The 12,656-nt window shown below is 53.0% G+C and overlaps 4 protein-coding genes across 4 annotated transcripts; 1 reads left to right on the top strand and 3 right to left on the bottom strand.

Annotated features, from left to right (window-relative positions):
* Window positions 1–6,049: 6,049 nt before the first annotated feature.
* GLRG_00949 (uncharacterized protein) lies at window positions 6,050–6,720 on the top strand (the record flags this gene model as incomplete). The annotated part of the gene is made up of 2 exons (XM_008091634.1): window positions 6,050–6,094; window positions 6,421–6,720. The coding sequence occupies 2 exons, from the start codon at window positions 6,050–6,052 to the stop codon at window positions 6,718–6,720; spliced, it is 345 nt and encodes a 114-aa protein (XP_008089825.1).
* A 1,230-nt stretch (window positions 6,721–7,950) lies between these two features.
* Window positions 7,951–8,568, bottom strand: GLRG_00948 (tetratricopeptide; the record flags this gene model as incomplete). Its single annotated transcript, XM_008091633.1, has 1 exon — window positions 7,951–8,568. One exon carries the CDS (start codon window positions 8,566–8,568, stop codon window positions 7,951–7,953), a length of 618 nt encoding a protein of 205 aa, XP_008089824.1.
* Window positions 8,569–10,110: 1,542 nt separating this feature from the next.
* On the bottom strand, window positions 10,111–10,374 carry GLRG_00947 (uncharacterized protein; the record flags this gene model as incomplete). The annotated part of the gene is made up of 1 exon (XM_008091632.1): window positions 10,111–10,374. One exon carries the CDS (start codon window positions 10,372–10,374, stop codon window positions 10,111–10,113), a length of 264 nt encoding a protein of 87 aa, XP_008089823.1.
* Window positions 10,375–10,655: 281 nt separating this feature from the next.
* On the bottom strand, window positions 10,656–10,883 carry GLRG_00946 (uncharacterized protein; the record flags this gene model as incomplete). The annotated part of the gene is made up of 2 exons (XM_008091631.1): window positions 10,656–10,670; window positions 10,743–10,883. The coding sequence occupies 2 exons, from the start codon at window positions 10,881–10,883 to the stop codon at window positions 10,656–10,658; spliced, it is 156 nt and encodes a 51-aa protein (XP_008089822.1).
* Window positions 10,884–12,656: the final 1,773 nt, after the last annotated feature.

The following is a 12,656-nucleotide window of genomic DNA, read 5'->3' as shown; positions in this document are numbered from 1 at the left end:
CCTGGACGTTCTGTGTTGCGTGTTGCAACCGAGACTCCCTTGCCCTCCCCTGCCCTGCCCTCCGCTCGCTGCCCGACCCAAGCGTCCCATGAGTCCGATGCCAGATGGCGGGAAACCACGTGGAAGAGGGGGCGGATGGGCACATTCGGACTCGGACCGTGATCAGGTGGATGGCCATTTGTCCCATGTATGACGATTGGTGCACCCCAGTTTTGATCTCAGAGAGTCGGAGCCGCTCCAAGGAAGGTCAAATGGACGCACGAGTCAAGACGGCCAGGGGTACAGTTCGCCGCCTCAAGCAAAAAAAGTAATTGCCCACTTGCGTACGGAAATAGAGTGTCAAGATCACGAACGCTCGGTATCATCCTGTAATTAGCGTGTGGAGCCAAATGAGAGAGGGCAGCGATGGGCACGTTAGGAAACGACTTTATTGGGGGGGGGGGGGCTGATTGACCCATCAGAACCTAACGATGGAAGGTTTATACAGGCCAGACTGCGCCTTTGATTGGGATGCCCGTGATCGCTGTACCATCAGAGACGGAAGTGGGGAGGCCAGCCTGATTAGGTCCCAAAGCCTGGGCATCAGAGCGGATCAACAAACAGACGGCAGATGACTGAGGTACGTTACCAAAGCTGTCTCTCACGATGCCACACAGTCACGATTATAGTAGCGCAGTTAGAAGAGAGTAGATGACGATGCCCAAAACCCAAGCTCACGGCAAGGTCTACCTATGTCCACGTCAGGCAGGCAGGCAGGCAGGCAGGCAGGCGGACGAGCATTAACCCAAAAACGATTATGCCTCGTACCAATAGAGAAGTCTGCTCTCCGCCGAAACTCTATGCCCAGTGAGTGCCATAGCCATAGCCATAAACGATGATGGGTGGATATGACTAGGTAGCGGCCGGGATGGAGTGGAATGTGTTTGCCACGTGCGGCGCATGCAGCAGCAGCAGCAGGAGACGATGGGGGGGGGCGAGTCCGGCAGCGTCAAATAGGTATTAGGTATGCCATACAAAGTGGAACAAGATCATCTAAGACGAGCCATGTGCTTGAAATCTAAGATAAAGTGCGCCATCACCGGCCGACGGACGGCTGGCTGACCGATGAAGCACCAGGGGAGGGGGGCGGAAATGGGAAAGGGTATTCCTGGAGTGGCTGTTCTCGTCAAATGTTGATCGACGTGCCTCAAAGCCAAAACCAGTCATTATCACGTTCTGGCCGTTTTCAATCAACGAGATCTCCGGCCGATATGCCTGACTGCGGCTTGTTGGCAGGGTTTTGACGACATGATTCAGAGGGACCCTAGTCATCATTACAGGTGGCTGACACCGCCAAGCTGGTGCTCGAGGCCGCTGTATCCATGTACCTGTCACCAGGGTCGGGGAGGGGGGGGAAGAAAGATTGCGTCTCTGTGGGATCGACATTGTGCTTACAGCATGAAGCGGACTCTGGCTGGGGTTGGAGTGACAAACAGCGGCAAGTCGCAGGTGACATGACAGCAACGAGCACGCCACCCGGTGTTTGACAGTGACTGAGACAGGACACCTCTTCTTGTTTGGACGACGCCATCGTGTACGGCGGGGGCAGTGCTAGCCTAGCAGACGTCAACCCGTGCAAGCGATGTTGGGGGAAGGTTAAGCTCGGATCCATCACAGCTATCGAGAGACTCTTAGGTAACCTGGTTCACCATCATACCAGGATTGGCTCAGGACCGCTTGGTGCTGCTGGCATCTGTCGGAGGAGGAGCTAGCGCTGGCAGAGAAGCAAGACTACACTACCTACAATCTTGCTGTGCGTGTGCATAGTTACGCTAACAAGAGGCCCAAACTCAACCGATGCAGGCAGCACGTGGGTTTTGGATATGCGTTTCCGGGTCAAAGTGTCTGTGACGAGGGCGAATCAGAGTGAGCATTGCTGCGTTGGACTACCCCCGTGCGACGAGGCTCCTTCGGGGGCCGCTCGGCCTCTCATTGCCGTTTTGGGGAGGCCTGCTCGATGTCGTCTGCAATGCAGATGGGATGGATACCTACGTGCCTACTACTAGGTAGTGTACGGATAGATGGGCATGCATCATCATCATGGGGTCCCTGACGTGACGGATATCCGATGAAGCCTCTGCTCAGATTGTTGGGTAGCCAGCCGGACGCGCGCGAGAGCGATGGGCTCACGTAGGCGGCCGTTCCTCCGTATGATTTCAGTCAAAGGTCGAGATCCCTGCCCCCCCCCCCCCCCCCCCCCCCTTTTTTTTTTCGAGTTGATCGTCGTTAGCCCGAGTGGCAGCCAAAGTGGGAATATGCCCAAGCTGTACGGTTGCATACTTGCCGGATTTGTGAGCTACCAGACGGGCAAAGGGATCCTTGGGGGGAGCGTGCGTGCGGCGGCGATACGAGAGCAGGATGAATGGAGTGATTATTGATGATGATGAACAGGGCATGTCGAATGCGATACCTAGCGGCCGAGTCGCGACGGTTGGGTTGGCGGGTGAGATGACTGCATTTCATCCAGTTCCTCGATTTAGCACAGCGGGTATCTATAACCCTCCGATTGCAAATCGACGGATGCGGCCGTCTCGGTGTACATGGTATCGCTGGCTCTACAGACTCGAGGGATGAGTCCCAACGGGCTACAAGCACAGGGTTTGGTGTATTCGGGCCGAAGAACGTATTGCCTGAGTAGGGAGAGGACGGTGAATTGGTAATATTCCAATATCCAGTGCGGCATAGGGGGCAGTCAGTCTGGGAAAAGAAGAAGAAAAGAATCACCTCGTGACATTGCGTTGTAAGGGAGAACCATGAAGTTTATGACGCCTACGCACACAATACTGACTGTCTTTACGGATACTGAAGATGACATATCCGTGTGTGTGGATTTATGCAGCGGTGTAGTAATATGTATGGAAGTGAGGCAAGAGTAAAAGCGAGGTTAAGGACGATATTAAGGGCGAAATGGAGGCGCCAGCCAGTGGGGGCGGGGGGTTTCTCTTCCATTTTTCTTTTTCTAAAAAACCCTTTACTTTATTCCTGCGCTTGATATGCAAATATCCCTCCTTGAAGTGTTGTCCGACAAAAGCCTATAGGAGGTTATAGGACAGAACATACCGTTATGCCGTACGGAGTATTATTGTACGGATACCACCTAGACCATGTAGGTACCACTGGTATGTACTGTAGATGGATGGGGACACACTGCCAGGCCCCCTCCCTGGCACATTTCTCTCCCCACCTACGTCCTGTACAATGTAGCACAGAGTAAGTGCCTTGGCTACTCGAGGTTCGTCGGGTACCTGTATCCGTAGTTTACACGTATACGGAACGGCACTACGGCAGTGCTATCGAAGACCGGAACCACGCACGAGCTGACGCCTCGACGGCCCGTGTCGAACATGGCTCGGAAGATGCCGCATATTCGGATGTCGCTGAGGGCCACGGCAAATTAGTCCATCGGACCCTCTCGCGCGGGGAAAGAAAAAGAAAAAAAAATGAAAAGAAAAACCGAGAAGAAGCAGTCATGATCGCCGTCACCAGGATACCTAGCTAGCCATTGCTGCTGTGTTCGCCATGTGTCTCCAAGCGGGACAGGGGGCCCCGTCAGACTACCTATACTACCTAGGTGGTTATGTACGGTAGTGTACTCCGTACTATCCGTACCTAGCAGGTTGCGACCGATGCGGCAACACACTTGCAAGTACTATGTAGATTAGTCAGATACACACGATTAGTGTAGACGGGGCTATATACGTGTATGAAGTGATTTGCTCATGACCAGGTCTCGCATCTTTGACTGATAAACATAGACCAGAAACCATGACCTATTGGCGGCAGAGCACCGGATTCTGGGTTGATGTGCTTGTGCTTGCTGTGCTGTATCGTATCTGTAGGTTAGCTAAGGTACGGAACGGAGTACCTACCTAGGTACTCGGGTACCTAGCCTCGCTCGCACCCGGACGGTACGTACCGCTTCCTGCAGAAACTGCTGTCTCCCTTCTTTCCTTCCCCTTCCCCTGCTCTTCCCTTTCCCCCCTCCCCCCCCTCGATCCTTCCTAATCCATGCTACACACATGGCTCCGGCCCCTGTGTGCGCCATGCCTTCCCAGTTTTGCCTAGCTCTACAGGTTAGGTCGGTACCTACCTTTCCTTAGCTCCGAGTAGTTGCAATGCAGAGAGTCGCTACTCCGTTAGTATGGCCTGTCCAGAGTGGTGTGCCGTACGATGGCGCAGGCACAGGAGCAATAGCGTTTGACAAGTGTGCTGCGTGAAAAAAGAAGAACGGAATGCCTAGGTAAGTAGGAGCTGCCGGTCTCTCTCTCTCTCTCTCTCTCTCTCTCTCTTTTTTTCCCCCCTTTCCCTTTCCCTTTTGCTTGGTTTCTGCCTCCCTTTTACTTCCAGTCTGCGCTGCGTGGGGGGCTCTCTCGACTTTCGTCTTCCCCCAGATCCAACCCAATACAACCCAAGCCACCTGCTTTGGGCTTGGTACGCGCACGTCTGTACGTAGATGCACTCGTGCCCAAGTACCGCTACCCAGATGCGGCTTGGAGTCCATCCGTCTGTCTTCTGAGTCTGATTAGCTAGGTACCTAGCTACCTAGGTATCCATCCCTAGGTAGGTAGGTGGCAGGTGCTATGTACGCGTGCGTACCTACCCTCGACTGCATCTTAGTGTCTCGTCTCCTTTCCCTTCTCAGAGTGTGTCCCAGAGAAATCCAGTCATGAATGCGTACATGTGTACTCCGTACATAGAACAAAAGCTGGTGCCGGTTTTGGTGGCTGGCTCTTCTAATTTGCTCACCGATTATTTTGCCTCGTCTACCCTGTCACCGTGACGAATGTTCGAGTTACCAACTCTACGGAGGTAGGTAGGTACTTGTAGGTAGGTATCTGTAGGTAGGTAGACAGGTAGGTGGGTAGGCAGGGTCAGGTGGGTCGGTCACAGTACAGTACCTACCTACCTGTAGTAGGTGGGCACGTAGGCTATAGCAGATCGTGACTGCTACATGGGCAGGTACCTGGCTGCCTAACCTACACTAGGTAGGAAGGTAGCCTGTTCCCAGCCTGCTTTTTCCGTCGCCTCCCGAGCCACCATCCCCTTCTTCCCCCCCTTGTCCCTGCCTTTCCTTTTCTAGTGTACGTACAGGTAGTATGCACTCCGTAATGTACCTCCACTACTCCGTACCGCTACCCAAGTCGCTGCTGATACGGACGGACACTTGCTACTGCTTCTTGATATTATCTCTGCCCCCTCGCTCTCTCTTTCTCTCCCTCGCCGCGACTCTCAAATTACATCTGGCCCCATCTCTCGCCGTATTTCACTTCTTCCACCTCATTCATGTCTGTCTGTTCGTTTGTCTACAGTACACCAGACTAATCGGGACAACCCTCATCTTTCAAATCACAACCGTTCGACTCCAGTCTTCTTCTCCTCTTTTCCTCCTTTTTCTCTCCTGCTGGTTCGCCTCTTCGACCCTCACGATACGACCCATTTCCCCTCCTCCTCCTCCTCCTCCCCCCCAGCTAGACCCCATCGATCGCCCACTCCGAACCTCAAATCTCGCCTGCGTGCAAACAAGTCTGGTCCTTGGATCATCAAGTTCCCCTGATTCCTCTCAAAGTCCCGCCGGTGACTTCGCCCAACCAAGGACGAAGACGCGCTCATCTTTACCCAATCACGCTACACTACGCCCGCACAAGCACCGTCAACACCACCACAACCGAAGCGACTGGCGAGAGTCTCTTGTCGATTACTCCGTGCCCCTCTCCACCACTATTACCGCCGCCGCCGCTACTTGCTCTCGCCCACTGCCTGCAGCAACGCAAAGTCAAGCAGAGCAAAGCACCTCGGGTGCCTTTTGCCCAAATCTGCAAAATCAAATCCCCCGCCAATCTCCCTGCCTGTCCGCTCGCCTGCTCGCTGGTCCGACAGTCGTGAAGCAAGCCCTGGCCTGTGGAAACTCGGAACCACAGTCGAGACTGGACGCCCATAATTCGCCAAACCTTTATTTTTATTTTTATTTTAGACGCAGGGATCTCGTCGAACCCGGACAAAGCTAGTCACAATGCCCACCTCCGTCGATTCATCTCGTCCCATCATGGCTCCCTCGGTATGTCTCCTCCCTCCCTGCCTGCCCTGCATCTCCCGACCTGGACCTTTTCCTTTGCCCCGGTCAGCTCCCTCTGCCTACAAACTGTTATATCCGTCAGTTCTTGCCTGTTTAAACCGACTCGCTCGCAACAGTGCACTTGGCTTTGCATGCTCTTGGACGCTACATATCTCAGTTCCACTTTCCACCCACGTGGTCGACTTTGTTGCTTTGAATTCATTTCCCTCGCTCTGCCATAGTTCCTCCATTCACACTCTCATATCCCGCCTCCTCTCCATCCACACCCGCCCAACATGACTACCGTTCTGACAGAGACTCCTCCTCAGGTGCGTACCTCCGTGCGATACAGTACCTTCAGCATGACACCATCATTCGCCAACACCGTCCAGACCACCGACTCGGCCCACGCCGAAATCACCGACATCGCTGTCGGCCTCGACCGTATGGAGAACAAGGCCTTGAGCTCCCAAAGAGTTACTCTGAGCGAGGAGAAGAGCGCCAACATGAGCAAGCTGGCTCTCGGTGCCAAGCTGGAGCGTGCCCTGGACCGGAGGATGAGCAGCCAGGACGCCGTCATGCGTCCGCGTGGCAAGACGCTCAAAGAGAAACCTGCTCAGGCTGCGTAGGAGCCCGCCGAGCTAGCCTCGACCACGAAGAAATCGCCGTGGCAGGCCGTTTTCGCCGCATCCGGCAAACGAACAATACAAGAGCCCCAGCCGAGCCACGACAGGCTAGTTTCAACTGGGTCAGATAATGGTGCCGCTGAAAGCCACACAATGGGATCGGTTCGGACACCTGCTCTTGGGGAAACCCACGTCGCACAAGGCCCACGACGACGCGACGAGGCGGGCGACCCGCCTACGAATGGAAGCAAACAGGTATAATGGGAACAGGACAAGGACAGGGCCGTCGCGGAGCCAACCAAGTTGATAAGTGTGGAAGCCATTCCCAATTTGGTTGGGTCCCAAATCTGGTTGGGTTTTTTTTTTCTCTTTTTGGTCTGTTGGGATATCCAGAGGATGGCCAGAACGCCGACGCAGTGAAGGCATCCCATGCATAGTGTTGAAATGGCGGCTTACTTTGGCGCTTCCGGTCGCGTTACATATTCTTTTACACCGCAAAGCATCCCTCGTACAGGCATCTGGTCACGGCATGAGGGGTGGTTTCCTTGACCAGAATGGGGTTTGTTAACAATAAATAATCCTTGGTACACGCGGTATAATAGAAATGCCGATGGCCCAATCCAATCCAATCCATGGAAAAGAGATTTCTACTTTCAAGTTCGCAAGTGAAGTTGGTCTCTGTTTGATCCATGTTCCTAACTGATACCAATGGCCCAGTCCATATGAATCATGCGTAGAGCTAGTCTAGCGGGCGCTGTAATCCCTATGCCAATGACGCAACTACCAAGCCGTGTTATATTATACAATGATGCAGGTTCTTGTCTCTTCGATCCGCTTTCCTCTCTCTCTCTTTCTCTCTCTCTCTCTCTCTCTCTCTCTCTCTCGGTCTGTCTACCTGTCTTCGACCCTCTGCTGGCTGACTGGCCTTGGTAGCTCGTATCTTCCCATTCCTCACATTTCTACCTTCTCTGCCTTGTCCGACTCTGCGTGGGTATTCTGTCAGGCAAGGCGACGGAGAATACAAAGGGGGTGCATAACCCTACCGTGTCATCCTCAAAATCCCTGCTCCCTTTTGGTCTGTGACTTCATTTCGTTTCCAAGAAATTAAAGGGAAAGGAAAATGGGGGGGGGGGGTTAAAAGCAACCCCTAAAGGGGGGGATAAAAAAAAGGAAAAAAAAGAGAGAAAAGAGAAATCTCCCGTGACCGCACAGCCCGTTTGTTTTGACGTTCCTTCAGGGGCTGTCCTTCCTGTCGAGGCGGGCCTCAATGTCCTTGTACAAAGCGACGAGCTCGGCCTCCTCGCCCTCGAACTCGAGGGCCTTGCCGACCCAGTCCCTCGCCTCCTCGAGGCGGCCCATCTCGATGAGGCAGCGACCGCGGCGCCACCAGGCCTTTGCGTTGCCGACCTTGCGGGCCTCGACGCTGGCCTCTGCGTCGACGGAGCCCTCGGGCCACTGCTGCAGGGCCATGTGCGCCTGCGCCCTGTTGGCGTACAGGCCCGAGACCTCCTCGCGGACGAGCTGGGAGGGTTCCCAGAGGGGGCGGGTGAGGGCCATCTGGAGCCCGAGTGTGTAGAACTTGATGGCCTCGGCGTACTTCTTCTTGTGGAACTCGGCGTTGCCGCTGTCGCGGAGCTTCGCGACGTTGGCGGAGCGCTTGGGGTTGACGGGCATGGGCGGGGGCGGGACGCCTTGGGGGCCGGTGGTGTCTGAGGTGATGAGGGACCGGTGGAGGGCGTTGAGCTGGGCGAGCTCGGCGGCGAGGGCGCGCGAGGGCGAGGGGGAGGAGATGGCCTTGGACTGCGGGTCGATCTGGACGGGGAGGAGGTCGAAGTGCGTGAGTTCCGACATGGTGGCGGCGGCGGCGGCGGCAGCAGCACAGCAGCAGCGTCACTTGCGATGGTGGTGTGTGTGTGTGTTTTCCTGGCGGGATGGATGACTTTTTGGTTGTTTGTAAGGGTCCGTCTGGAATGGGCGGCTTTGGGGGAGGGAGAGAGAGAGAGAGAGAGTGTGTGTGTGTGTGTGTGTGTGAGTCGCGTGTGTCTCGGGTAGGTGGGTGATGGCCTTCGGGTATCTCGTTGTAAGTCGTCAAGCAGCGGTGGAGGGAGGTTTGCGATCGTAAGTTCGAAGAAAGCCAGAACGTGGTATCGTGGAGAGCGAGTGTGGTGGTTCCGCGGTGGTGGGTTAATTGCCAGCTGGTCGATCCCGGGGTCGGGACTTCTGTGGAGCGATTAGAGGACACTTCTCTGGAGCTTGAGCCTTATCAGCCCGCGCCAAGATGGTCACGTGCAGATAGCGTCAGCTTTAGGTACCTAGGTACCTAAGACATGGACTACCCACGAAGACCTACATGAAGATCTACTAAGTATATATATATAACTATACATATATATCTACTGTATATATATCTAATTGAGCGGAGATTCACCTCCAAGAAACAGGTGTTTTTGCCCGCATACCAACCCACTGTTTGGCTGCGTGTTCGATTGCTTTTGTCTACGCATAATCGAACCAAGACCGAGAAACTCGTTTAACCCTGTGACGTAGAAAAATAGTTATGACCGACCCAGCGTGCTGGTCCCGTCCCCGATTCCATTATGCGAAAGACTTGGTTCACCTGATTGAAGCTGCCAGTCTATATCTGAATCCTTACCCAGTTACCACATCTTACAACGAACTGAGATGACATTCAAGAGACACTTTCAACATGACCATAGGTGCGGCGGTATGCTAATCTGTACTTTAGGAAATGGCTGATATGCGATACTCAAGGCAGCCCTCTTCAATACACTCGAAGCCTTCCATGTGAGATTGGCTGTCATATATTTCATATTGAGAGATGACAATGTCACATTTCTTCGTCCATTAGCCATCCTTTCCGCTATCACCCAACAGATACGAACAACTTTCCCGGAGCGGTTTGTACTCCTCTTCCTGCCAAAATGATAACCTGCTTTCATCATAAGGCTGGTTGAGATCCTGCTCAACGGCAACAATCTGCACTGCCAACGGAAAGGAAAACTACTGTCTGCAGTCCATTTAGCTGCCAGTCATGTACCGGAATCTGGGTGCACTCATCCAACAGGAACTCTTTGACCCCTCCTCGCATCTCTATATCTCATTCTTGCCGTCGATGGCCATCTTGTTCGCCCCCCCTGGTCGATGTAGTACTGCCGTTCCTTAATGAGTTGGTAATCTGCCAGACTGCCCCCGTCATGTTCATCCTTTCTTACAAAGTCAGCCGTCTTGAGACCGTCGCGGGCTCTTTTATCGTTCTCTGTCATCTCTTTCGTTAGACCGATGCTCATCGTCCGGATCAGCACCGGTGAGGTCGCATTCTCAACGATATCCGCCTCTTTCGTGCTCAGCACTCCAATACTCCACAAAGCTCTCTCACAAGTGCCGAAAGATAGAGCAGCCGGGGTGCCGGTGAACCATGGCCACCTCTTCGGCGCCTCGCACTAGAAAGCCTGCCGAGACGTAGCCGCTTATCGCGCAGCCAATGACCATCACTTCATGGCCCTCGACGTCGGAGATCGCCGCAGACGTCTTGTAGTACTCTGAGTGATACGTCTGTTCATGGAAGGACCCTTGACCCGGAAAGTAAGGGGCCCTGGGCTGGTCACCGTATACGCCGTCGCCAATACCACGTGTCATGTCAAGATTGTTCGCATGCCCTCCGGCGTTGGGACTTCCATTCAGTATTTTCGAGTTATCTCGTCATATATCGTTTTCGTGGCTGCTATGTTGAAGGCAATCTCGAGGCACATGATATGGTCCATGAACTCGGCGACCCGCTAGTCAACAGCCGGGGCCATCTCAGGTAGGCGTGTGATGGGCCACGCTCTGTTATCGCTCTCGTCATGAGTCGTCAAGCCGGACGCTTCATTCTACCAGGAGCGTTTTGATGCCAATGTGTCGGAGCCGTGCGCCGAGCATCAAACCAGGTTGGGCTGTTCCGTGTCAGCTGGAAAGGGGTTGTAACAAGATAATATTGGGCTTTGCAATAAGCCACCATCGCCAACAGTCAAGACCTGAATATCATATTCGGATTCAAGGTTGCCATGGCCTCTGTCGCCGTTCGCCGCAGGCGGCTTGGGCCGCGGAATCGACTCAGCCTTCTGTGCTTCCACCTTATTTTGGAAGTTGGGCTTTCCGATCTGCATGAACACGATCCAGGCTTTCCATTCACTTTTTGCACCACTTCCCAGCTTCAACAATACATTACCCTCACCATGCCGGCCTTGAACGTGAACTCACTCTGGGTCCAAACCATATCTCCAAAATCAAGAAGCAGCGGCTTCAGCACGCCGATCTTTGTGGCTTACACCTAGGTCTGAGCGGCCATACACTGCCGAGGCAAGGTACTTGCCAATACTCTCTTGGATCTGTGAGCAGGTGTAATCACACGACAGTCCAATCATACCCCTCCGCCGGCAGTTTTCGATGAACAGGTCTGACAAGTCGCTAAAGGTATTTTCGCTAATCCGACGTTCCAGTTTCGCACGCCAGTTAACGGAGATCTGTTCAGCGTTGCCTTGTTACTTTAGAACCCTTCCTGAAGGGTGAGAGCTTGGATTCCGAAAAGCTTCTTACCGTTAATGATAACTTGCTGTTAGTGTCCAAATGTTCGGTGTAAAGCTTTCGAACAGAAATATGTCAGATTTCAGGGCATGTGAGTTGCGTTACTTGGAAAAAAAAGGATTTTTATACGGTGGTCAGAGAGCGTCAGATATTTTGACATCTGGGGAGAATAGTTAGGTTGAATAGAAGTAAGAATAGGGAATCCCTCGGAAATGCCGCCGCCGTGTGACGTTGGATTCGGCGCTTACTGCAAGGCAGGCGCTTCGGATTATTTGGGGACACGTGGATTTAGTCAACCTAAGGGAAGGTTTCGCAACTATCACTTAGTAGAGGAATGAAATAAACTTGGGCGTATCATTGATATATCAAAGAAATATGCAAGGACTACATCAAACCTGTAAGATGCCGTTTACCTCGGAGATTTCGACAACCACACTGGCTCATTGGAAGAAATTTTTATATATACCAAATCATTGATATAACTCTGGTCATTTCAAGAGCATCTTGACTCAATGTCAGCTGTCAGAGGCGGACCGAATCCAGAGCCGGCACAGAAAAGCAAATGGCATAAATTGCCTTAAAAGAATGTAATATTGGCAAGGGTCTTCCACCTCGAGACTCCATTGTTGGCCTGCAAGACAGGAAAATTTGGTTGATCCACGGTGTCGTCTGAAAGTCAGCAACGGGAACAAGCCGCGGCGGCCATACCCCGCAGATCTTAAGCTTGCCACCAACCCGTCAACCGTCGCCCCATCATATGCCAAAGATATCATTCATCCACTCGTTTGATGACCTGATCCCCATATGTGATATATAACTGGAATGGTTCTTTGTGAACGCTCTTTGGACCAGGGCCATCATATACTCGGCCCGGAATCTGTTGGTCAGGTGGGTTTCGTGAAAAAGGCACGAAATAAATTGAGTAAAGATGGTAAGCCACCTAGTCATCATATCAACCCAGCTTATTCCAGCCCATCACTTTACTTTATTTCTTCTCTTCCTTCTTATTCTTCTTCCTATCTTTCTTCTTCTAGACGTCTACTGACCTTGAGTATCATCCCAGCATCAACCAGCCAACTCCAATACAGTCTCCCCAAAAGCGAATTGCGAGCGTGGATCTTTGACGCGCATATTGCAACTTCGTCAACATTCATTTTCATCTGGTGTAGTGCTTACACGCTATAGGCGAAACCGATGTGTCTCCCATGGCCGACGAAGGTGACCCGCATGATTTATACAATCTTGCCAGGACATGTGCATGAACCTCGTTTCTGGCTCTTCATACGGTTCCGGAGGAGTTGCAGCAGCTTCCTTTGTACCGATCAGTTTTGGACTCAGGGGTGTATCTGATATAT

Source organism: Colletotrichum graminicola (genome assembly GCF_000149035.1).
Source record: "Colletotrichum graminicola M1.001 genomic scaffold supercont1.3, whole genome shotgun sequence".
Taxonomy (NCBI): Eukaryota; Fungi; Ascomycota; class Sordariomycetes; order Glomerellales; family Glomerellaceae; genus Colletotrichum; species Colletotrichum graminicola.
Note: the sequence above shows the minus strand (reverse complement) of the source record. Positions and strands in the feature narration are given on the sequence as shown.